The sequence below is a fragment of the Equus asinus genome, chromosome 5 (assembly GCF_041296235.1).
Source record: "Equus asinus isolate D_3611 breed Donkey chromosome 5, EquAss-T2T_v2, whole genome shotgun sequence".
NCBI classification, from domain to species: Eukaryota; Metazoa; Chordata; class Mammalia; order Perissodactyla; family Equidae; genus Equus; species Equus asinus.
This window is the reverse complement of record NC_091794.1, coordinates 15,250,172-15,275,138: the sequence shown is the minus strand read 5'-3', so window position 1 is coordinate 15,275,138 and position 24,967 is coordinate 15,250,172. Positions and strand designations below refer to the sequence as shown.

At 41.2% G+C, this 24,967-nt stretch overlaps 2 protein-coding genes across 4 annotated transcripts in view; one reads left to right on the top strand and one right to left on the bottom strand.

Annotated features, from left to right (window-relative positions):
- Positions 1-6,186: 6,186 nt before the first annotated feature.
- Positions 6,187-23,453, top strand: NEPRO (nucleolus and neural progenitor protein). Of its 3 annotated transcripts, none has more exons than XM_070508836.1 (9): positions 6,187-6,380; positions 7,969-8,123; positions 11,140-11,219; positions 11,599-11,730; positions 12,598-12,675; positions 13,868-14,229; positions 14,564-14,625; positions 16,723-16,982; positions 19,489-23,453. In XM_070508836.1, the coding sequence occupies exons 1-9, from the start codon at positions 6,278-6,280 to the stop codon at positions 19,949-19,951; spliced, it is 1,695 nt and encodes a 564-aa protein (XP_070364937.1). In that variant the 5' UTR covers positions 6,187-6,277; the 3' UTR covers positions 19,952-23,453. The 3 variants fall into 3 exon arrangements, with proteins under 3 accessions (XP_070364937.1, XP_070364939.1, XP_070364938.1); XM_070508838.1 differs by lacking the exon at positions 6,187-6,380 and adding an exon at positions 6,479-7,044; XM_070508837.1 differs by lacking the exon at positions 6,187-6,380 and adding an exon at positions 6,481-7,173.
- The window catches only part of GTPBP8 (GTP binding protein 8), a 16,036-nt gene continuing 13,181 nt past the window's right edge, over positions 22,113-24,967 (bottom strand). The window contains exon 6 of the mRNA XM_014838647.3: positions 22,113-24,389. Within this exon, the coding sequence (XP_014694133.1) occupies positions 24,299-24,389 (91 nt within the window). The 3' untranslated portion in view covers positions 22,113-24,298. The remainder of the gene's footprint in view (positions 24,390-24,967) is intronic.

Sequence of the window (24,967 nt, the reverse complement as noted above, 5' to 3'; positions counted from 1 at the left end):
AAATTACGTTTCTGGCCCCTCCTATACAGATGAAGTAATATTTTAATAGGCTGCCATCTGTTCAGTTCCTACAGACATTGTGATCAATGAGCTACTACTAAAGATCCCTGCTAGTCTAAACAATTTGGCTGCCATTTTGTCCCTATTGCCCATTATAGGAAATGCACCAACCTTGTCTCTTGTAGTTAATTTTTGTCACTTGGCCTTTCATTCTGAGATCCCATCATCTCTAGTGAAATCAGGGAGCCAATTTCAGTGGCAGCATCTTCTACCATCACCCTAGTCTACAGAGGACAGACATCACAGAATTTTGTGAGGATACTAGTTGCCCTCATTAAGGTATTTCTCAATGCCTCAGTGGAGGAGTGACCTCTCAGAGGACATAGCTGGGGGTGGGTGGGTGCATGGGTGTGTAGATCGCAGATTATACAACCACACCATCATTCCAATCTCCCGGAGCCCTTGGATTCCTCCTTTTACATTATGTCAGGAAAATTCTGGCATCTTACCTTCTTTAAATATAGGTTATAGCTGAGTTCAAGTTTTAATCCGCAAAGAAAACTGCTAGACACACTTCTAACTTCAAGAATCTCTAGTAACTCATATAATGACGCATATCGATGCCTTTGGCCTAATTTAGTGTTTTATATTCCACTTTCTTTAGTCTAATACACTTAAAATCCACTATTATTTCAGTTTCTGTCAATAAAAATTGGCAACACTTTGCAATTATTTTGGAGAATAAACTATCTCCTTCCATGTCAGACTTCGTGTTTGTCCTCCTGGACCAAACTGAGATCTGACTTGAATTATAGCTCTAGAGATGATGAAAGTGTTTGGGGTGGGTCTTGAGGTTATTAGGGTCTTCATGTGAAACAAGTCTTCTCAGACCAAGAAGGCAGGCTGCTCCAGGATTCTCAGCTTTTCCCAAGTCAAACTAGATTATTCCTATTCCAAGTCTCAGAGTCTTTCTTACCAATCAACGCCCTAACTTTCACATACAAGACTTGTGAGTCTATGAATTCAATTTAGGTTGGAATTCTGCCACCCACAGAATTAAATTTTGGGTCATGGTCAGCCCTGAAGCTATAATAAGTAATTCTTTTAGGGCCACCATAGAAGCTCTGAGCTTCGCTATGACTTGAGCTAAGAGTTAAAGATCTGAGTTTGCCATTTTTCATAGACTCTCTAGTGAAGTCAGAAGCATCACTGCTACTATAATGGTCATCTGGTCCCCCCGGTGCTTCCGAAGGCATTTCAGCACAATCAACCTCGGTGATTAAGCATGATGCCAGAGCACAGCATGGATTTCTCAAATCCCATTTTCCCTTGGTAAGGAGATTACTACTGTGTCCAAAGCTAAGGACATGGCCAAACCGACCTCCGAATCCCATTTCAAGGGGCTGTTTCCTACGACTACTTCTTGTTCCAAGTATCGTATCAGCGAGAGTCCATTAGTAAAACAGAAGCATACTAAGTATTTCACCAGAGAGAGTTTAATATAAGGAATTGGTTAAATAGATATTTAAGAACTGAAAAGCACACATGCAGCACTGAGGTAACACAGAGATAACTGCTGAAAGCAGTCACAACCCCTGAACCTGAGGAGACGTGGGGAAGAGTTTGGGGTTATCAGAATTTAGACTTTTGGAGGAAAGGATCTGCTGAATTGGGACTCAGATTTTTGAAGAGAGAACACCAGCCAGGTGCTTCTAGTACCTCTGAGGAGTCAACTAGTTCTGTGAGCATGTCAAAAAGAGTCAGGGACTAGAACCAACTGTCATTACCTGGGATGAAGAGCTGTTGCCAGGCAACACTGTCAAGAGTAAGGGAGCAAACAGGAAGGAACGAGTCCCTTCGCTCTGCCTCCTGCCTTCCAATCTCCCTCTAGTGGTCCATACTGGGATAACTATCAGCTGGCAGAGAGGCTGTGGTTTTGCAGAGTCCCATCCACAGTATCACGTGAAGTATAGAAGGGTGGCATTGAAGCTGAGGCCACAGCTGGATGGGCCAAAAAGTTTACGTCTCTGAATATATTTGTGCACACACACACACAAATATCCTAAGACTTTGATACGCACTATTTTGGCAATAAAAATAATTTTTTTCTCATTACAACAGCAACACATATTTACTTCTTTCCTTCAAATAGAAAATACAAATAAGCTTATAGAAGAAAAAAGATCCATCCTACTTCTGGAAAGATAACCATTGTTAATACTTTCATTTATATCTTTCCAGACCTTTTCCTCAACATGTGGATGTATGTTTTTTTCATGGAATCACATTATACATACAGCTTTCTAAACTGCTTTAAAACATACCTTACTGTATCAACAGAAATTGCTCACGTCAATTCATACTTACTGATTTGCACCAGTGGCTTCCTAGGAAGTGTCTCTGAGCTACCTCTAGAGGCCTGGGCAGGAGGCATCTGTGGGAGGGCCCTGTGTCCTACCAGACCCCTAACCACTGCCATTCTGCCTTTACTTGTTTTATATATTGATTTCTATGCAAGATTTTGTGGGAAAAAAAGAAATCCATTGCCAAAATATTAGAAAACAGCTGATTCATTGTGTGAATATAATATTTTCCATTTTCATGATTACAACAACAAAGGCTAACTTTGTATGTAAATTTTTGTCCAAAGCCCTAGTAACACAGGACACCATACTTTTTACTCTATTTGATAGTACCTGAAAATTATTTTAATCTATTTCTTGGATTACTAATGACATACACAAGGCTTTATAGTTTAATGGTCATCTGTGTCTATGGCAGTTTTTCTTTGCAGACTCGAAATTTTTAAAACATGGCTCTAAATCTTAACTTTCTCTCTAATGTACAGGCCATGCCTCTTCCATATCCCCCAGTTCAAGGACGCTCTGATTTCAAATATCCACTGCTCACCCAGAACCCCTCTCCCTACCCTCTATTCTCATACTGATTGAAAATCCTCCTTCACTGACAACACAGGAGCTCTCATTCCAGGGCCCCCTCATCTTTCCATTACCCCATCGCAAACATATCCATATCTAAAGTTATCTTTAGTTTTCCTCCTGGCTCAGAGAATAAAAGCTTTTTGACGTTTAAGTCAACCCCTCTACCGAAGCACTTGATCCAATCCCTGCTTGTCTCCTCTGGGCCCTTGTATGGTGCCTGGTAAACAGCTGATGCTCAAAAACTTTGTTGAATGAATAACGGGTCTTGCTCCATCAATTCTCTCCCCTTTATCTCTTTAGTATGTCCACCTTCTCTCACTCTTTTGGCTCCTTCCCCTTGGCCTTTATATATGAGCAAATCATTTCCTGTCTGTGACAGTTAGTCTTATATATCAACTTGGCTAGACTATAGTACCCAGTTATTCAATCAAACACTAGTCTAGGTGTTGCTGTGAAGGTATTCTGTAGCTGGGAGTATCAGCTACAATCAGTTGATTTTATGTAAAGGAGATTATCCCAGGTAACCTGGGTGAGCCTGATCCAACCAGTTTAAACTGAGGTTTCCCTGAACACAGGAAGGAGGAAGAAGAAATCCCACCTGTAGGCTGCTGCAGCAGCTCCTGCCTGAGACTTTCCAGCTGCCCTTCCTGACGGCCTCCCCTATGGACTTCAGACTTGACTATCCAACCCCTACAATTGTGCAAGCCAATTTCTTTCAATAAATCCCTTAATATTTATATCTTTTTTTTCCTGAGGAAGATTCACCCTGAGCTAACATCTGTGCCAATCTTCCTCTATTTTTTCGTATGTGGGCCGCCAGCACAGCACAGCTGCTAACAGAGCAGTGTAGGTCTGTGCCCAGGAACCAAACCTGGGCCACTGAAGCAGAACATGCTAAACTTAACCACTAGGCCACCAGGGCTGGCCCCAAATATATATCTTACTGGCTCTGTTTGACTGGTAGAACCCTGACTGATACACTATCCTTAAAATCAGAACAAAACAAAACAACACCTGCTTAATCCTGCATCTCTCTGTTACCACATAAACTCTGTCTTCCCTTCTTATCTAAAAACATTATCCTACATTCACCACCTCTACATCCTCCCTTTGCCATCACCCCTTGAGCTACAGTCCCATTTATTCAACTGGAGAATTGGACATATTCTTGTGGGCAGCCCATGAGCAATCTCAACTCAGTATATCAAAAGTTATCTCCTTATCCCTGCCTCCTACCTAAAACTGCTCTTGTTTTGAATGCCATATCTCAAACTCAAAGCAAAAATCTGGAGGTCATACTAGACTTCTAAGTACCTAAATATCAGACATCTAAGTCAGTCATACTATCTTCAGTGCCAATGTTTGAATTCAGACATTCATCATGTCTTGCCTCATTTTGTAACAGATTCCTTTACTTCCTTACTCCCAGCCTCATCTCCTTCAAATCTGTTCTCGAGTGCTCTTCCTTTGATGGAAGGTGATTAAACTACCCTGCCTAAGACTCAGTGACTCCCTTATCACCTACAGCAAGGGCTCCCCAATCCAGAGCACTAGCACAAGGATCTTTTAAAAAACACAGATTAGGGCCCTACTCAGACCTAATGAATAAGAATTTCCAAAGGGGGGGGGGGCTGAAAATTTCTGTTTTTAAAAGCTATCCAGGTTATCAGGCAGTTTTGGGAACCACCAGCCTTCAGAGTAAAATCCAAATTCTACCCACGATCTGAGACCACCACTCCCAGCTTCCTCCCTCAGCACACATCATGCTCCAGCAATACGGATCCAGAACTAGCGACTCTTCCAACCCATGTTGTTCAACACCTCTGTCAGGAATGTCCTTCCTCCCTTATCTGCCTGAGAAATTTCTATTCATCCTTTAAGAACTCCATTCAAGCATCAGCTGGTCTCTTATTCAGCCAGTAAACATTGCCAAACTCATGACATTGTACGCGTTAAATATGTGTGGTTCTTTGTATAGCAATTATACCTCAATAAAACTGTTCAAAATGTATTAAGGTCCTACTACATGCCAGGCTCTGAGCTAAGCACTGAGATATAAAGATCAGGGAGCTGTATTGGTGGCACCACCTTCATGAGCTCACATGCCACTGGGGAAGGAGACATACAAATGCACAAGTGAACACAATACAGTGAGGTAAATTATGAGAGAGTCTGTGCTAGGCTGAATAACGGCCCCCAAAGATGTCCACATCCTAGTCCAAAGAACCTGTGAATATGCTACTTTACAGTGCAAAACAGGTTTTGTAGACGTGATTAAGTCAAAGATTGTGAGATGGGGAAATTATCCTGGGTGATTTTGGTGGGCCCAATGCAATCACCAAGGTCCTTTTAAGACGAGGCAGGCAGAAGGGTGAGAGAAAGAGAGGGTGGAGAGAGATTGGAAGATGCTATGCTACTGGCTTTGAAAATGAGAGATGGACACATGAGCCGAGGAATGCAGGTGGCCTCTAGAAGCTGGAAAAGCAAGGAAATGATGAATTCTCCCCGAAAGCCTCATAGTGCTGGTAAACGGCAGAACTGGAATTCGAACCTTGGCGGTGTGTCTCCAGAAACCACTAACAACCTCTCTAATACGTTACGGTTGGGGCCTTACGTACTTAAGTAGGACGGCATCACTGTGGCTGAAGGTTAATGAACTATTAGAAAGACATTAACGAGGTGAGGATCAGTAGAACTTGGAACACCGTTTGTCTAGGACACTGGGAGAGGATGGGGTTGAGGGAGTCAGACGGCCTCCAAGCTTCTTTGATGTGATCGCGGTGCTGCTGCTCAAGACGGAGGAGCTTGACTATGTCAAAGTAAGTCACTTTTTCTGTATTACAAACGCCGCACTTTGCATGAGCCTCTATTTCACTGCTTCCCTTTTCCCTGATGTCTGAGGCGGAGATAGGGGTGCATGCACCAGTTCGACTCGCAGCCTCAGTTTCTACTTCTGTAAAATGCCGTGAAGCAGTCCCAAACTCGGCGGTGCCTCAGAATCCCCTGTGGGGAAGCGTAAACACAATGCAATTCCTCGTCCTACTCCGACATTCTGACTGAGTAGTACCAGGATGGGGTTTCTTCCCCAAACTCTCCCAAGTGGCCCTGATCCGCGGTCCGGTTCTGGTGACCAGGGTTGGTCGACCATCTGGGGCTTTCCCGCCCGCCGTCGCTGCGGCAAGACCCCGCGGAGGGCCCGCCTCGCCCCGCCCCTTGCCCGCCTCGCCCCGCCCCTTGCCCGCCGCCTCCCAGCCTCGTCTCCTCTGCCCTCCTTCCGGCGCTCCACTTGGTCTCGCCCAGCTCCGCCTTTCCCAGTCCCTCCCCCGCATCGCAAGATGGCAGCGGAGCCGCCGGGCCCGGAGCCGTGGAATCGCGTGCGGATCCCCAAGGCAGGGAGCGGCAGCACCGTGACGGTGCAGGCGCACGGCGCCGCCCTGGGTGAGTGAGGCGCCGGCGAGAGGCAGACGTTTCCGGGGTCGGGGGCGGGGAGGTGTCCGGCCGGGGCCGCGCACGTGCGCGGCGGGGCGGGACTTCCTGAGCCCGCGGGACGCCGGGAAGAGGCCCCGAGCGGCACGCCGCCGGGCTCCGGGTTTTGCCGGGGACCGTGTAGGGACTCTGGGACCGCAGTCCTTCGCTGAACCCCATGGGCAGAGAGGCGGGTGCGGCTGGTGCTGCCTGGGGCCTTGTGCTCCCTGCGGCCTGTTTCCCACCTGCGGCTCCGAGGAGCGGAGGGCAGTCACTTGAGCACTCTGGACTTAACCGCAGTCTTTCTGGGCCTCTGGTTCCTTACCTGTAAAGTGGGTTTAGTCCTCCCTACCCGTCGCCGGGTGTTGGAGGATCTAACGATGTCGTTTCGGGGAAAGCGCTCTTAAAGCGTTTCCCCACTGTATGATGGTATTACCGTTATTAGGCAGTAGGGCGTGGTAGTTCGCAGCTTGGCTCGGGAGCCGGATCGCCTGGGTTTGAATCCTGGTCTTTGCAGGAGCTGGGCGGGAGGGACTGTCGTTATTTAACCGGTCTGTGCCTCGGCTCATTTTCAAATGGGTATAAAATAGTATCTGCCTCAGGGCTGTTTCGAGGAATGAAAGAGTTAACGTTATAGGTAAAGCATTTGGAACAGTGCCTGATACAGTAAATAAACACTCACATGATGGTTATTAGTATTAAATACTTATGACCTATCCAGTTATCACATCCTCCTCCTCATCCGTCCATCCTACGAAGCTGACAGGTTAATCTTCCCTCTTCTTCCTTCAGAAGTTCCTTACCAGGATTCCCATTAGGCGTGGAAATTCACCAAGCTCACCCTCCCCCCTCCCCCCCCCATCCTAAGACAACCCATCCTGGCCTGAGATAGTTGGGACAGTAAGAAAGTTCTCCACGTTGTGTAGAGATCTGCCTTTGTGTTACTTTCAATTCGGATGCTAGTGCTACCGTTAGAGCCACGGAGAACACGTTAACCCCGTCTTCTACTTCACACCTTTCAGACGACGAACCAGGCAGCTTTTATCTCATTCTGCTGGGCACCCCGTGTTCAGTCAGGCATTTATCAAATAATATAATTTCCAGCTACCAAGGTGGTTTCTCTTTTCTGAGTATATCCTTATCTTCAATTGGTACCCAAATACAGTAACCTTTGACTTTAAGAGTATGAATTAATTCATTCTGCCTTGCTTATGTGTATAGCAAAACGGGAGTTTTAAACAAGTATGCAGTGCCCCACCCTCAAGGTACTTCAGGTGTAAGTGTACACCAAATGGCTTTATAAGAAAGATTATTAAAATCGTGATAAAATGTGGTGTAAAGATACACATTTGAGTTTAACAGATGTTCTCTTAATGATTTCCTGGACTTCCAACTTCTCACATACTTAGAATCATTAATTATGTTCTTACAGTTGAGGCTGATGATGTTCACTTGTTCTTGATTTCTTTAAAACGAATTAGGAAAGATGCTTTTCAGTGTTTTTTATATAATATACTTAATGGAGAAATACATATTGTCTTATTAAACATCTCCGCTTTAGACCTTTGCATTGCAGCTGTAATTAAAGAATGCTGTCTTGTCACACTGTCACTGAAGAGTCAAACCTTAGATGCAGAAACAGACGTGTTATGTGCTGTCCTCTACAGCAATCACAACAGAATGGGCCGCCACAAGCCCCACCTGGCCCTCAAACAGGTAAGGAGGAAGCCCTGTGTTTAAGACTCACATGTTTACCTGATGAAGATGGAAATCACACTGCCACTTAATATTTTTTTATTATAGAAATCTCAGTAAATTACTTGTGATTTATAGGTCTCCAGCCCACAGGTCTACCTGGGCGTTTTTTTTTTCTGAAAGCATTTCAAAAAACAGATCACTATATCTTCGATCAAGACAAAGTGTTGGATTAAGAAACAATCTCCTGAGCAAAATCAAAATCCTAAAATCCTAAAAAGAAGAAAGTTGTGGTTTATTTATTTTGGGGTATACAATCTAATTTGTAATATATTAGAGTAAATGGGTAAATAACAAGTTGTGGTATAAAGTGGTTTCATTTAATTTTTGGATTTTAAGACAAAATTGGGCTCTGCAGTGCAGGGGCTACACCACAGAGAAGAACCTTCTAAGCTGCGTTCCTTTTATGCTCATTCATTCATTCATTTTGTTAATTATGCAAGTACTTTTGAAACTTCCCATGTGCCAGGCACTGTGCCTGGTGCTGGGTATACAGGGGTGAAAAATCTCTGACCTTACAGATTCATGCTCTCTGGTTAATTTCCCACTCCCATTACTTAAGGCAAAAAGAATGAAGATTTCTTCATCAAAGAAAGATCTGGGATCATGGTCTTTCCCTAAGTTTTCTTGTCTGGGGCAGCTTTTATCTCCGTGTGAGTCTTTTGCTCCAAAACCAAACCTGTTATCTCAGATTGAACGTATTTCTCCTCCTGGCTTCTAAGTTGTGAATAATTATCCAGTCAGAAAAATTTGGTGTTCCGTTTTCTCTGCCTGTTCCTTTTATGTAGCTCTCCCATTCAGTCAGTTATCACTCATAAGATTCTCTGCATCTAGTCCCTCCTTTTAGTTCTGGCCGCCATCTTTTTTCAGACCTTGCCAACTTTTAGTTGTCTTGCTGTCCTGACTTATCTCTCCTCCTCCAGTCTTTCCTGCACTTTGGTATATTCATGTGTACCAAAGCCAGGTGAATCATCCTAAAACACAGCTTTGATTTTTAATGGTTCTCCACTGTCTTCTGAACAAAGACCAAACCTCTTAGCTTGGCTCACAAGATCTTCCGTGATCTGGCCTCTTCAGTTTTCCTTAGCTCAGACTTCTTTCTGGTCTTCCCATATTTCGTATTCCAGGCAGCCTGCACTCTTCACGAGTTCCCTGCTCACCACCTTCGTTCCGTCCCCTGAGCCTTTGCTCACTTGGTCCTGTGTGTTTAGAAAGCCCGGTCGCTCCGTCTCTACCTGTAAAGGCCTTCACATCCTCAAAGTCCCACTTCCACCCTTCCTCTCAGTGATAAACAACCTCCCAAGGGTAACATGAGTGTAGAGAATGGCAATCTCATTTTAAGTACCTTTTTCTGATTATTAGTGAAGTTGAACTCCTCGCTTTTTATGATTCTTGGCTATTGGGGCCTCCCCTTTGTGCTTCTCTGTGACATTTAACACAGTCTACACTGTGGCACAGTCATCGGTGGACATGTTTTAGGTTCCCCACAACCTTACAGTCAGAAACATTTCTCATGCTGCTGCTGCTACTCTGTTACCATTACTAGGACTTACCATTCTATCTGCTTCACCGACAGAGAGCTTTCATCTACTTTAAGATTTATTTTTCCTACCTTCCAAGGCTAGGTACTGGAATTTGCCTCCCTGTAACATCTCTGCAAGGAACAGAGAAAATAGTCTTGATTCCTCCTCTGTGTGACATCCTTTGAATATATGAAGATTGTTCTTATGTTCCTCCATGTTCTCTATTCCTGTTAAATTCTCAAGTCTTTTTTTCCCCTCTTGGTTTTTTTTTGAACCATAGGTCGCTTACTATGTTGCCAGGTGCTTTCCTATCTTGGTTTGTAAGTACTTCTCTCAAAGGATGGTGTTCAGAACTAAAAATTGGAAAAGATAGCAGCTGACCTCAGAGGATTTAAGGATTGTGTTGTCTCCATTGCTCTGAAAACTGTGCTGTTAGGATTGATTAACTTTGATTTAATTTTTAGTAGCATATATGTAGCTCTAGCAAGATACTATCTTCACCAGTATCAGTGCCCATCCAGACCTTTACACCCTGCGAAGTCTGGAGGCAGTCCCATGCATGCCCTTTGCATGGCATTTCCTGAGGACTCCAGAATTCTTACCACATTTTGTATAATGGATGGCCCTTACCTTACCTTTGTTTTTTTTTTGATAAAAACTATTGAGTGCTTAGTCAACACTCTGCTAAGTAGTAAGTCACAGTAGTGGACAAAATAGACCAAATATCTTGTCCACGTGGAGCTCACATTATAGGTGGGAGGAGAAAGGCAATCAAATCAATTGGTCAGTGAATCGAATGTCAGATGGTGATAAATGCTATGGAGGAAAATAAAGCAGGGAAGAGGGAGTGCGGAGGGGGATGCAATTTTAAATAGGGCGTATCTATTTTTGTTTTAGTATTTAACTAATTATGTTATATGTCTTCTTTTTTTACTACTAGATTTTAGCAGCTAGAGATGGGGAAGTGTTTTATATACCATTTTATTTCCCAGCATGCCTTGCATGTAGTAGGTGTTCAGTATCCACTTGTGAAGTGAATAAATCCATCACTTTCCTCATCTCTGTGGCATTTATAGGCTGTTGAAATTTAGTAGTTAATAATTTACTGTCTTGTTTTAATTTCACTGTTAGAAATCACGTTGCTTCAGAAAAATTATAATCTTGAGAATAACCTTATACTTGACTTTGTCCCCCTTATACTATCAAGTACCTCCTGGCATATAGTAAATTCTTAGTCATAACTTGATTTGAGAAATTTGTTTGGCTGGATAAATTTCAAATTTTTAACCAGAAGTAATTACTTTGGGCTATGGATTTCTTTACCATTAAAAAAAGGTATTCTGTGGTATTCAGTGTATTTCTATACTTTGAAATTTTGGATTTGTTTTCCTGTCACATTAGTGGCCTTGTCTGTATTATATACATATGGATTTGAGCTGCTCTTCTCCTTTCAGGTTGAACAATGCTTAAAACGTTTGAAGAGTATGAATTTGGAAGATTCAATTCAAGATGTGTCTGAGTTGCTTTCTCCCAGGTAAGTGGTCCAGTTGCTTTGTGATGGCCTTTGTGGGGGGCTGGGGCCTTTGTGTGTTGCCCTGATCTTCCTATGGACTTTTCTCTGCTTGGTGTTGGGATATAACCAGTTATATCTCAGCTGTAGGAATTGTGTTTTAATAAAGGGCACCTGGTATTTGGGGTAGTCTCCCTCTGTTGGCCTGTGGGAGGGACTGGCGTGACACTGAAATCGGGTCATGATAGATTCTATTGAAGCATCAGTGTCAATCAACTTCAGTGAGCCATTGTTCAGCATAACTACCAGAAATTGAGCTTAAAACAAGTCTGTGCTTGAAAACTGATATACAAGTGTTTTATATTCCAGAATGAAAGTAATGTACTACTCTTTTTTTGTCAAGTGAAAATCAGCCTGTAACTACCAAGGCATGTGTCATCCCCAGCCAACCAGTGGTGGAATTGGTGTTGATGAAGATTTTGGGAGCCTGCAAGTTGTTACTTCGCTTGTTGGACTGCTGCTGCAAGACATTTCTGTATCCTTGAATCAACTGAAATACCTTCTTCTGAATTGGAATTGTTTGGGTATATTTAATAGTATTTCTGTTTGAAAGCTAGGGGGTCTGTAGGAGTTATAACCCATGGGGATTTCTTAAAATTTTGCTTCTTGGCCTCCTTTTCCCAGGAATTTCCTGATACAACCATTGCCAGAGACTGCCTGTCTCTGTCCAGCATGTATTATCCTAAGGGCATTGACAGTTAGAAATTCTTCTTTTTTTTGTGGGGGTGAGGAAGATTGTCACTGAGCTAACATCTGTGTCAGTCTTCCACTATTTTGTATGTGGGACACCTCCACAGCATGGCTTGATGAGCAGTGTGTAGGTCTGCAACCAGGATCTGAACCCGCAAACGCTGGCCACTAAAGCAGAGCATGTGAACTTAACTACCGTGTCACCAGGCAAGCCCTAAACATTTGCTGCCAGTCCTACTCTTTTTGGTGGAGGACTGGCCCTGAGCTAACATCTGTGCCCGTCTTCCTCTACTTTATATGTGGGTCGCCTACTTGGCATGGCTTGCCAAGTGGTGCCATGTCTGCATCCAGGATCCGAACCGGCAAACCCTGGGCCGCCAAAGTGGAACGTGTGAACTTAACTGCTGCGCCACTGGGCTGGCCCTGATAGTTTAGAAATTCTTAATCGTAGAAACTAAATTTAATAATGAGAGCTCTAGCAGAGTGTATATTACTTTATTTTTAAGTTTCCATGACTTACATAGTACATGTTTTAAGGCTTTAATTCCTTCAAGAAAACTCTTTCTACTTCCAGTCTGCTTCTTTCATAGATGTTCACTTAAAAATCCAAATCACTTTGGTTTCATTTTCCAACTTTAACTTGATTCTCCAGCTTGACTGTGAAACACCTAGGCTTGCAAGAATTCATTATTTTAAACCTTGTGATGGTTGGGATAGTGAGCAGGTTATGGTATGTATGTTCATACCTTTGAAATCTTTTCATTTCTTTTTCATCTCTAACTCAGCCTAGGTTTCTCGTTAGTAGTTTTCATATTTGCTTTCCCATGGGATTCTGAAGGTGTGGGAGTTCCATTTCTTCATTTGATCAGAGTTTATTTGGGGTGGATTGGAGTTATGTCAAAGACTAGGCTTTGAATCTGAAGTCATCAGATCATCTCCACACTAAACAGTTAAGCAAGTTAATTCCTAGAATTAGCAACTGAAATAATAATAAAAAAGTGATTGCTGTAATGATACAGCAACTGGCCCATTTAAAATGAGTGTTCCTGGGCAGGCTGTATCATTTGATTCATTCTGCCACTGGGTTTCCAATTTTTACTGGCAATAACCTTCCTTATGGGCTCTAGATTCTTTTCTTCCACCTGAAACACCACTGCTTTTTGAGGGATAGTTAGTTGATGTAAAGAACACTGGGAATAGTTGCAAACCAAAGACCTTCTCTGGCATCTCTCAACTTATATTATGAAATTTATGTGATGCATAATTGGACTCAGAATCAGCCTGTATTTATAAGGAGACCTATTTTGGGCCATTTTAAACAATTGGGATGATTAGCTCTAATTTGAATGAAAACTAAAAGCAAAAAGTACAAAATTCTCTCTGGATATTAAAAACCTTGCTTTGCTATCTTAACCTAGATAGCTCAAGTTCTGTTTCCAATCTTGTTTTTTATTTTGCTTATTCTTAGAGGTAACAATGTTAGAATTACTAGTCATATTATTTTAAGATGTCAAACCTTCCTTATTCTTTTTTATAATGAAAATAGCTTTAATTTTTGCTGATTATGACAATAATACAATGCTTATTTTAAGAAATTTAAAAAAATAGGAAAAAATGTGAAGAACCTGACATTTGCCTAAAAATCTCACCACCTAGATAAAATCACACTTAAGATTTTGATGCACACCCTTTGAGATATCAATTCATGGAGTACTTTATTTGGTTTTATGTAATATGTTTTACTTGGATTTTTCTTTTTGGGTTGGACTAACCTGGCTATTTGCAAATATGCACTATAGCATTTTTATCTATAGTGGCAGATTTGATGGGCATTTATTTTCAGCTTTGACTCTGTTGTGGTTTTATGTAATCTGCAAATTGTAATTACTGGCTAATTCACGAGCTCCTGTTTCTTTCTCTAGGGTTCTGTATAAAGGCGTTTTAAAAAGGCTGGTTTCTTTATATGAGCCGTTGTTTGCATTGCTTCAGGAGGTCTCTAGGATTCAACCATTGCCTTACTTCAAAGATTTCACCTTTCCTTCTGATATTGCTGAATTTTTAGGACAGCCCTATTTTGAAGTCTTTAAGAAAGAAATGCCTACAGCTTTTGCAGCTAAAGGAGTAACTAAATTGCTAAATAAACTGTTTTTAACAAAAGAGCAATCACCGAGGTCCAGTGAAGAAACTTTACTTAGAATTTCCAAAAAGGCTCAACAAATGAAGATCAATATACAGAACAGTGTGGATCTTGGGCAGCCAGTAAAGAATAAGAAAATCTTCAAAGGTAATTTGCTTTGATATAGCACATACTCTAATTTAAAAAAAAGCAAAGAACTTTTGAAATTATAATCATGCATTGTGCAGGAGAAATTTGGTCTCTCTCTTCTTAATTTTAACTCACATGGATTATCTTTAGAGAGGTATGGTAATACCAGCATTTTCTAAGCTTGAGCATTTTAAGTTGTTTGTTTCTGCTGTTACTTCCTAGTTCTTTGCTTGCTTAGTTCCCTTTATTTCTTTTGTAGTAATTTGGCAAGAAATGTTGTCATGCACTTAATTTTTTGATTTGAAAATACTATGCCTAAGTTTTTGTATCTGTGATTTTTCCCTCTCCACAGAAAAGTCATCAGAATTTGATGTGAGGGCCTTCTGCAAACAGCTGAAACATAGGGCTGTTCAGGTTTGTCTGGCTCATTTTAATACAGCTTATGATTTCTGATCTGTAGACTAGATGCCACTAACCAAGGCAAGAGATTCAATTTTACTTCTGTTGCATCCCCAGCTGTAAGCTTAGCGCCATCTTAGTTCTCAGTCTATGCCTCTGAATGCATAGAGGCCCTCCCAAGGGGTCTGAGTGGATCCAGTTTATCAGTTAATAGAAGGCCTTCAGAAACATATTACCAAGAGTTTTGCTAGAATTTTAAAGTCACCCTAGGATCCATCGTAAGTGTGGATTGTACTGCAGCTTCAGAGTATGGGCTTTGCAGTCACACACAAATGGTTTGAGTCCTGGCTTTGGTTTATACCAGTGTCACCTTATGTAAGTCTCTTGACCTGTCCATACCTCTGTTTTCTAATAATAGTATGTACCTCATAGGCTTGTGCCAGTTTTAATGCATGTAAAGTGTTCAGCATAGAGTCTGAAGTACGGTAAGCACTTAATCAGTGTTCGATGTTTTTAGCCACTTTCATCATCGTTATCATCCTCATCCTTTGTCATGAAGCTTCTACTTCTTTCTTCTGTCAGGGTTCAACTTTAACCTGATTCCTCTTCTTAGTCAGTGTCTGTAAATTCTCTTTGTTCTGGACCTAACAACAGATAAGTACATCAGAGTCACCCTCTTGCATCCGGTAACTGCTTGACTTCTGTTACCCTGTCTTCTCAAAATTGTTTTCTTCTGGTTTCCTTCATGGGTTATTTCTTCCATTCTCTTAAGAATTCTTAATAATTTCTAATAAGTCAGTGTACTTTTTTGAACATTTACAAGTTTCCAGCCTGCATTTTTATTCCATCCAATTCATGAGTTCCAGAGAGAGGAATATTAGTAACAGTAATAATAATAATAGCTCATACTTATATTACATTTACTCTTTGCTAGGTGTATGCGAAACTCTTTATATGTGTTAATTCATATAATCTTCGCAAAAGCCTTGTGATATAGTTGCTATTATTACTGTTTCCAAATTTCAGATGAGAAAGTTGAGGCATGGAAAGGACAAGAAACTTGCTCAGGCCACACAGCAACCACGAGGCAGAGCTGGTATTTGCACGCAGGCAGTCTGGTTTCCTAGTCTTTGTTCTTTACCATGACACCAGTCCCCAAATAGTTTTGTCAACTCTGTGTCAAGAACTATGACTCGCTGTGACCCTTGAAACTTCTGCAGTCCGTCCACCTGTTCCTAGGTGAGCTGGTGGCCAGCTTCCCTCTTATTCGTGACTAATCACTACCACGTTTTTAGCAATTAGCACTAATATGCTCAGCTTACTTTTAGGTCACCCTTATCAATCACCAACACAAAGTATTGATGGGTCTCTACTTTTATACTTCCTACTTTGTTACATTCTTCTTGAGGGTGAGGAATTTGGAAGAAGGTGAGCTTTCAATGAAGGATGGAAGCAGACTTAGTAGGTGGCATATTTTCATAAACAGTAAGAGTTGGTAAAATTAAAACTTCACTTGATATAGAAAGATGGGGTTGAAGAGACAAAGGTGCCACATCAAAGGATGCTTGAATTGGAATTGGAAATGCTGCTCGGTTAAGCACTTTTAACATATGCTCAGCAATCATCCTTGCTTTCACACGTCTTAGTAACATTTATGATCCATCAGTGAGGAGGGTGACACGGTCATAGAAATAAGTGAAAAACAAGATGCGGTAGCCCAGTGGTGTAGAGGAACAGGGCTCTTCACTGACTTTTTTCCCACCAGATAGGGAGTATTGGCTTTGCCCAGTATTTAATCATGTGGAGTTTTATTCTTTTGTGTAGGTTAAATAGATATGTGGTAGAATATTTATATTAAGTTTCCTCTGAATGCAGCTACAGATAAGATCTGTTGTACCACAGAGGGAAAAGAAATTTTGTTAGAAGCAGTGGATAAAAAATTAAGCTTTTTAAGACAAAAGGAAAGTGCAGTGAGCTTTCAAAAAAGTTTTCCTTCTTTTAAAAAGATGGATTTCACATTCTGATAGACTATGAGTCAACTTTTCTCCGTTGTCTTGTATTTACAAGTCAGTAACAAATCTAATACATTTTTCTTACCTTTCCATATTTCAGGAAACCAGCTCTGAGTTCAGATTTTCTAAATCCAAACTGAAGGCAAGCAAACATTCTTCTCAGAAAGGGACAGGAACTCCTTGTGCCAAAAGCTTTGTGCAAAGATTCCGAGAAGCTGAGACTTTTATACAACTTTCTAAAGAAATCCAAAAGGCGATTCTGTGGAGCAGGAGCAGAAAACTCAAGGCTCAGGCCACCTTTCTGGGTAACAAACTTCTTAAAAGTAACCGGCTTAAACACGTGGAAGCTCAAGGCTATAGGTGGGTATATTACAAAAATTATATGCCTTTACTTTGTCTGTTGTCATTTAGGGCAAAAGTGTATATATTCGAGTCAGCTTTCTCTAAAATGGGGTGTCCAGTAGCCCGAGGGGGCTAAAAGTGGGATCTAGTCAAACTGCAGTTTTGTTTGCTGCTTTTGTTGGGCAAAGCTGTAGCATTGGGAAGAAGAACAACTTGGTTAATTGGGTTTATTCCTTTGTCTCTTCACCATTCCATCTGTCGGTTCAGAGAGTATCAGGAGTGCTGTGGCCACGCCTGGGTACAGGTGCAAGTAGGACAGACTCAATCCTCACAGAGCTTGAGCTCTAGCCGGAGGGGTGGCCCAGCTGCCCAGAGCCTCAGCGCAGCGGGCGAGGGTGCGAGAGCAGCAGCAGAGGTGCCTGCCTCCCACAGGCCCAGCCAGACTCGGGGTCAGAGCCCGGGGGGCATTCGGTCACGGGAGCTAGACTGTGCATGTGTTGATCTCTTCCTCTCTCGCATTCACAGAACTGTGTAAGGATGGCCATCTTTGATTGTGAGCCAGTGCACGAAGTTAGACACTTTAGGGTTTTATATTTTTATTGAAAAAATAATGGATGCCCATGGTAACAATTTCAGACACAAATGGCTATAAAGATGCCTTATTACCCCTTCACAGAGGCAATCATTCTGACCAGTTTATGTATCCTTCAAGAAATATTCTGTGCATCCGCCATCATTTCTTATCTATAGTTACAGACGTATATCGATTCAGGGTTTTCTAAATGGTTCCCATGGATGAATCACTTTGTCTAAAATTTGTTGAATTTTCTTTTAAAATTTATGGAAAAGATATTCCCATTGTAGTAAAAAATTTGATATATAGTGAGAGTTTTGCAAAAAGTTTTGATTAAAAGTGGTGGGAGAAGTTAGGTATTCCTAAGGAATGAATTGCTGGAAGGGTTTTTACATTGGGGTCCCCTAAAGGCCCCTAGCCATCTAAAAGGGATCTCTTTTAGAGTGGAAACTCAGCCTGAGCTGTTCTGTTCAAGACTGGGTTTAAAGTCAGGGGTAGATGAGGTAGAGGTGGTAAGAATTAAGAATTAATGAGAAGGCTAACAAACTGCTGTTTATTTGGTTAAACCGTTATTCTGTATGCCACAAAAATATAGTGTTCTTTCATAGTGCCCTGTTGTGAGGTTTCAGTTGTTATATTTTAGTACATTTTAAATTTACTTATGTTCATAACTCTGTCAGGTAGGCAGTGTCATTCCCATTTTATAGATGAGGAAATGAAGATTTTGCTTAGGGTGTTAGAGCTGGAGAATTCAGTTCAGATCTTCGGATTCTTCTGTTTTCATTCTTTCCATTTCCATTTCAATGGGGAGGTACACTTACCCTCTCCCCACTTAAAAGTCACTGCTTATAGGGGCCAGCCTGGTGGAGTGAGTAGTTAAGTTCACCCACACTGCTTCAGTGGCCCAGGGTTCATGGGTTCAGATCCTGGGCACGAACCTATGCAACACTCATCAAGCTATGCCATGGCGGCATCCCACATACAAAATGGAGGAAGACTGCCACAGATGTTAGCTCAGCAACAGTCTTCCTCGAGCGAAAAGGAAGACTGGCAACATGTGTTAGCTCAGGGCCAATCCTCCTCACCAAAAATAAATAAATAAAAAAAGTCACAGCTTATAGTAAGACAAGAAAAATGTTTAGAAACAGCTCATGAATTACTACATTATAATGGGCTTCCTGAAGTTCTCTATTTGTTTAAAAAGGAAGAGGGGAGCATGGTGGGGTAGGAAGTATAGACCCATGCTAATCTTTTGAAATCTGACCATCACCAACAGTGAGGTAGTTATCAAGGTTCTGCTGTACCTTGTGGCGGTGTCCCCTATTCAGAAGCAAAACTCCTAAAATAATCAGCTTTGAATTCTGAATTCCCAAACTTGAAGATGATCAATGAATCACAACTAGGGTAGCTCAAGGCTGTCGGTTTGTCTATGCCAGAAGCCCCGTGTTCTTATGCTTATATACGCTCCCTCTTCACTTTTATTCCTTTTTCCTTCTACAACACGAAGTTGTTCATCCAGAAATGAATTAACACATCCTGGCAGATTTTTCTATCTGTGATACATCTTTTCCCCTGCTCCACTCCTACTACCTTCTGAACAGATGAGCAGTTATCAGGGAGAAGCTCCGGCACTGGAGAGAGGCGGTGTCTCAGCGTTCAGCCCCTTACGAGGCAGCTGCAGGAGCTACTTTACTTTGGGAACATAATGGGGACACATTTGCCTACAACCTGAATCAGAGGGAAGTTGTGCTCTGAACATACAGATATGGGCTGAAGCTCCTATTTCTTTATTTTTCATCATGATTTTGGGGTTGTATACAGGTGTAGGACTTGTAGATAAATTGTGTACTTTTCTGTTGGAAGGGTAAAAAGGAGACAAATTAAAAGTTTTTGAGAACGTTTTTCTGCATCTTAACAGTCTGATTTTTCCTTTTTCTCTGTCCTTTAAAGTTTGCCAAAGAAATTAGAGTGCATAAAAACATCCATTTGCAACTGCCTTCTTCGTGGCTCAGGTATCAAAACTTCAAAGCATCATCTGAGACAAAGAAGATCACAGAATAAATTTTTACTGAGACAGAGGAAACCGCAGCGAAAGTTGCAGTCAACTCTTTTAAAGGAAATTCAGCCGTCCCCTCCAGAGACAAGGAGTGCTATGGATACCACTAAACGGGGACCCTCTCACTGTACAGTTCATAGAACTGACTTCTCCCCTAACAGTAAGCACCTCCTCAGCGGCAGAGTTTCACGTCCTGTCCTACCGACTAAGGAGAAACAAATTCATGGAAATCTTACAGGAAGCGATGAAAATGAAGCTGATTCACGGACAGTGATACAAATCAATAAACATAATACATCAGGAACCATGAAGAAGACAGATGACATTGATGATATTTTTGCTTTAATGGGAGTTTAGATGCTGATATGTGAGACTTTTAAGTGATTAACAGACTGGTCCGGTGTCCTGCTGTAAGTGGAACTGCTGAGATCTGGAAAGGTCTGGAAGTACCACTTGGACTCAGAGAGGAGCAGCTTTAGTGCAACTCTGTACAGCAGAAAATTCGTTTCAGTTCAATAAACATTTATAGTAGCTTTGTGCCATTTAATCAACAAGTATTTGACTCTAGAATAGTCAGATTTTGACTCTATGTGCCAGGTGTTAAGATGAAAAATCTACCATATACCACCCTTGAAAAGCAGATGTAATTCTTTGATTGAAGCTGGTAGTTCCCTGAAAAATTGAATAATTTTATGATTTACCAGGGAATCAAGACCCAAATAATTAGGTTTATAAAAACCTTAAGGTCTGTGCCTTATGGTAAATGGGGAGGGGGTGGGGAGTAAGGAAGCACTAAAAGGTCACTTTAGCCTTATGGGTCTGTGCTAGGGCAGTCCCCCTCTGAACACCAAGGTCTGTAGCTTCTAAGGGTTGTGCTGTCTCACTTCTATTTCAGAACTGATCATCAAAGGGATCAAAAGTGTTAGAACTAATTGCACTACCTAGGAGTGGTCATCATCACTATTTCACTTCATTTGTTCACCTTATCATAGGAGAGCATATTAAAACGCTTTTGGAGTTCTCCAAAAGTTTGTGTGTTTTTGGTTTATTTATTTGGGTGCTAGTGAATGATTCCAAATAAACCTGTTTCCAAAAAGAATATACGTTAACTTATGGTTATATGAAATACAACAGGATGATAAAGTAGAAGTAGGTGAAAAAGTTAAATAAAAAAAAAAGCTGGGGGGGAGACAGACCCAGGAATAAGGCTAAACATAAATTTATAATTTGGTGCTAATGCTATCATCTGATATTTGTATGCTGCTCACACAATGGCTCGGGGTAAATCGTATGTATTTGCAAATAATGTGAAGTTTGAGGTATCTGTCAAATGTTCTAGCTTACTAGACTTAGATTAATAAGCTTCTATTTGTTAAGGAGGTTGTAGCCTTAAGTCTTACGTTACAGATTTATAGAAACATAAAACAGTATCCTAGTATATACTGCATCCTTTTCCTTGCCCATCCTATCATTTTATTTCCTTTCTGTTATCTGGCCTTGTTCTTTCCTTGTCTGCTTTCTGCACATTTTCCCACTTATCTGTTCTAATAGTTCTCAAACTTTAAGCTGTTTTGAGAATCACCTGGTGGGTTTAAAAATGCAGATTCCCAGTCCCCTTCAAAGAGCCTGATAAACATGCCAGGGGATGGGGCCAGAAGTCTGTTGTTTTGTTTAAGATTGGTACTTGAGCTAACATCTGTTGCCAATTTTACTCTTTTTGTTTGAGGAAGATTGTCACTGAGCTAACATCTCTGCCAGTCTTCCTCCTATTTTTTTGTATGTGGGATCCCACCTCAGCATGGTTTTGATGAACCATGTGTGGGTCTGCACCCGGGATCTGAACCTGTGAACCCAAGGCTGCCGAAGTGGAGTGCACGAACTTAACCACTACACCACCAGGCTGGCCCCACAGAAGTCTGCATTTCTTTAACAAGGAGCTCAGGTGATTTTGATGTAAACAGCCCAAAATGCAGTTATATCACACTGGTTTAGTATCCTTCTTTCCTGAAGCCCTGCTAAACATCCTGATTTAAGTGAGCTCTTATCTCTAGTCACTTTTCATTTATATTCCTCCTGGTTTCCTACCAAGTTGTAGTAGCTACTTAGTGCCTTAAAATATGGACAATATCAAGGAGATCTCCTTCATGACAAGTCTGGAAACAGGCATCAGCTTCTAAGATTCTAAGATTTAAGGTCCAGTCTTGCTTCTTTTATTCACACATGACTCCCCCGAGCTGGTCAGTCTCCTTGGGCTTAGGTTCCTTCATCTGAAGTGGCAGTATTGTTCAAGAATCATAAGCTTTTACAGCTGAGAGAGACTTTGGAGATTATCCCTCACTGGAAAAACCAGAGTGGTTCCATGAGTTGTCCAAGGGGGTAATATATAAAGCCTGGACTGACTATAAGCCTAGCGTTTTTTTCTACTTCATTAATGTTCCCTTGGAGTAAGTTTTTTCATCTCCTCCTCCCATCTCCTGCCCCTTACAATTCTGGGAAAAACAGTAAAAAGCTTCACACGTGTCCACAAAATGATAATTTATAAGGAATGTAGTATTCTGTATCAGTTAAATTTCCCCAAACAACTTAAATTCAAATGTTTTAAGTTTTTAATAGTGAAATCTATACAAAACCACGACTAACCTAGTAAATTAGAAACTATTGTTAGTATCATCATAGTGAATACTAGTTTCATCACTTCTGCTGGCACTAGAACACAGGTCAGGCCATCTGTAAGAGCAGTGTGGTGGGACCTCCCCTGCGTCTCTTCAGACCCTCTTAGCCTTCTGTCTTCAGCTCCTGTGTGGGAACCAGTGTCAAGGAGGACTGGACAACTGCACCCTGCCTCCCGCTCTGGGGCTCACTTCCTGCCCCCTGGCTCCTGACAGGCTGCAGGAACCGCTCGGCACTTGGGCATGTGCAACTTGGAGGAGCTGTGGGGCTGCCCTCTCCCCTCTTCAGACAGTTCAGAGGCATATTTCATCAGGCTCCTCAGAACGTCCCTCAAGATCACACACTAGTGCCTTTGTGGCACTCAATGCATCCTTGACTGGCTTCCCTCCCTTCTGTTCCATTTCTCCATCACTCTTTCTTCCCTGGGATCACTTCCCAGATAAACTGTGTGCAAGCTTTTGTCTTGGGCTCTGCTTTTAGGAGAACCAAAGCTAAGACAAGCAGTAAAGCAACACTGGCAGGCAGAAAGATAACTTCTAAGATAATTCTATTGTCACCATACATTTCACTTTGTGAATGCCTATATAAAAAGTTTTTTAGTTTAAAACACTGCTGATTAGAAAAGACCAGCGCTATCAACTATAAAACAACTGAAAATATATTCAGAATTGAATTTTCTGAAAAAGGCACAAAACTGTTTTACAGCGTTAATTTTTTATCCAGTCCTATTGCTATGATCTTTTAATACTCAGCCTTACTTTGAAAAGCTAAACCACTTACATGAACAGGTCAGTAGCATCTTCATAGAAATCTTTCCTATTAACTTTAGTTCAAAGTCAGGCTTTATCTTTCCATTCTGAATCTTAACGTGCCAATTCTAAACTGTCTCATCAACTTTCTTGCCCTGTACAAATCAGTTTTCTCACTTAAAAACTAGTTTTTGTTTTTTATTTTTCACTAGAGAAAATGTTACCTCCCCCATGACAGGATGCTTTCTGTGATAAATCTACCTGTGAATTTTGCTGTATCCTTGGGTTGGTTTTGCTTTACAAACATGCAAATGTCCTTGTCACATATCATACCACTTTAATCTGTACAGCTTGTGAGGTTAGAATATAAATGAAACTCAGAGAAATCAAGTAATTTCGGCAAGGTCCCACAATAATAAATATTAGAACTGGAACTTGAATTCTGGTCTTCTGATTCTGAATCCTGTGTTCGCCTGAAAGTGACTGATCCCGGCCTGAAATGACTGGTGTTTCCAGCATGGACTGACTGAAATGTTATCAATAATAATTTTTGTTTTTTATGTGAGGAAGATTGTCCCTGAGCTAACATCTGTTGCCAACCTTCCTCTTTTTGCTTGAGGAAGATTGTCCCTGAGCTGACATCTGTGCCGATCTTCCTCTATTCTGTATGTGGGACGCCTCCACAGTGTTGCTTGATGAGGGCTGTGTCGGTCTGTGTCCAGGATCTGGAACCCATGAACCCTGAGCTGCCGAAGCAGAGCATACGAACTTAACCACTATGCCACTGGGCTGGCCTCAAGAATAAATTTTTTTTTTCAAATAAGGACTCAGAAAAAAGATAAATTATAGGTATACATAAGAGCATTTATGTTCAACCTGCTTATCTGCTGAACAGAAAAGTAGCCCCTTGTTTACCTAGTCCATTTTAATATTTAAAAAGATATAGAAATTACATAATAGACATTTTCGTTAAAAGACAAAAGCCCAGTAAGTAACATGCAAACTGTTCTCTACACAGTAGTAAACAGGTTTTCATGTTATAGACTTCTACATATTCTTGTTTGTCATTTGTTAAAACAGGAAAAACTATTAGCATCTGTTCTAAGGAACAGCATAATTCAATCATTTATAAACCTTTTGTCCCTCAGGCATAAATACATTCTTGCTTCTGGAAGATGCAAGTTTTAAAGCTCACGTGATTCTTCTGCAAGTTACAGACACAAAACATTTAAAACAATGTTGAAACGCTCGGTGTTAACTCCCATTGGCATAAAGAATTTTGTCTTCAGCTGAACTGGAAGCCATGAGTCTTAAGATTTCCTGTTATATCTGCTATAAAGCATCTCAACAGATGGATTCCAGAATAGGTCACAGCACTGTGGAAAGAAAAGAAAAATCATTTTCTTCCTTCCTTCAGAGGTAGTAACACATCTGAATTCATCTAACTTAAAAAACTGTTTATAAACTCTGTGAGTTCCATGTAGGAAACAGAACATCTTCATCTGTGCCACCTTTCCTCTCCTCCCCCAGCCTCTGTGGTATTCCAAATCTGATGACCCACATGATCTCACCTACTTCCTTCAGGGCTCTGAAAATTTCACCACATCTACTATTTTGCTTTTTGTTTCCTAGGCTAAAAGTTCATTTTTTAAATTCAGGTATAAATAAAATGTATTAGTTTCAGGTGTACAACATAACCATTCAATATTTGTATATATTGTGAAATGATCACCACAATAAGTCTAGTTAACATCCGTCATCATAAATAGTTACAAATTTTTTTTTTCTTGTGGTGAGGACGTTTAAGATCTCCTCTCTTAGAAACTTTCAAATATGCAATATAGTATTAACTATAGTCACCATGCTGTATATTACATCGCCATGACTTATTTTGCAAAATAACTGCAAGTTTGTACCTATTGACCACCTTCACCCATTTCTCTGACCCCCCCCA

Bases quoted from the DNA above. Each gene is read 5' to 3' on its own strand.
- NEPRO (XM_070508836.1), top strand. From the start codon at position 6,278: ATGGCAGCGGAGCCGCCGGGCCCGGAGCCGTGGAATCGCGTGCGGATC. The intron at 11,731-12,597 runs GTATCCTTGAAT...TTGATTCTCCAG, and splicing joins TGCTGCTGCAAGACATTTCT to CTTGACTGTGAAACACCTAG. The intron at 14,626-16,722 runs GTTTGTCTGGCT...TCCATATTTCAG, and splicing joins TGAAACATAGGGCTGTTCAG to GAAACCAGCTCTGAGTTCAG.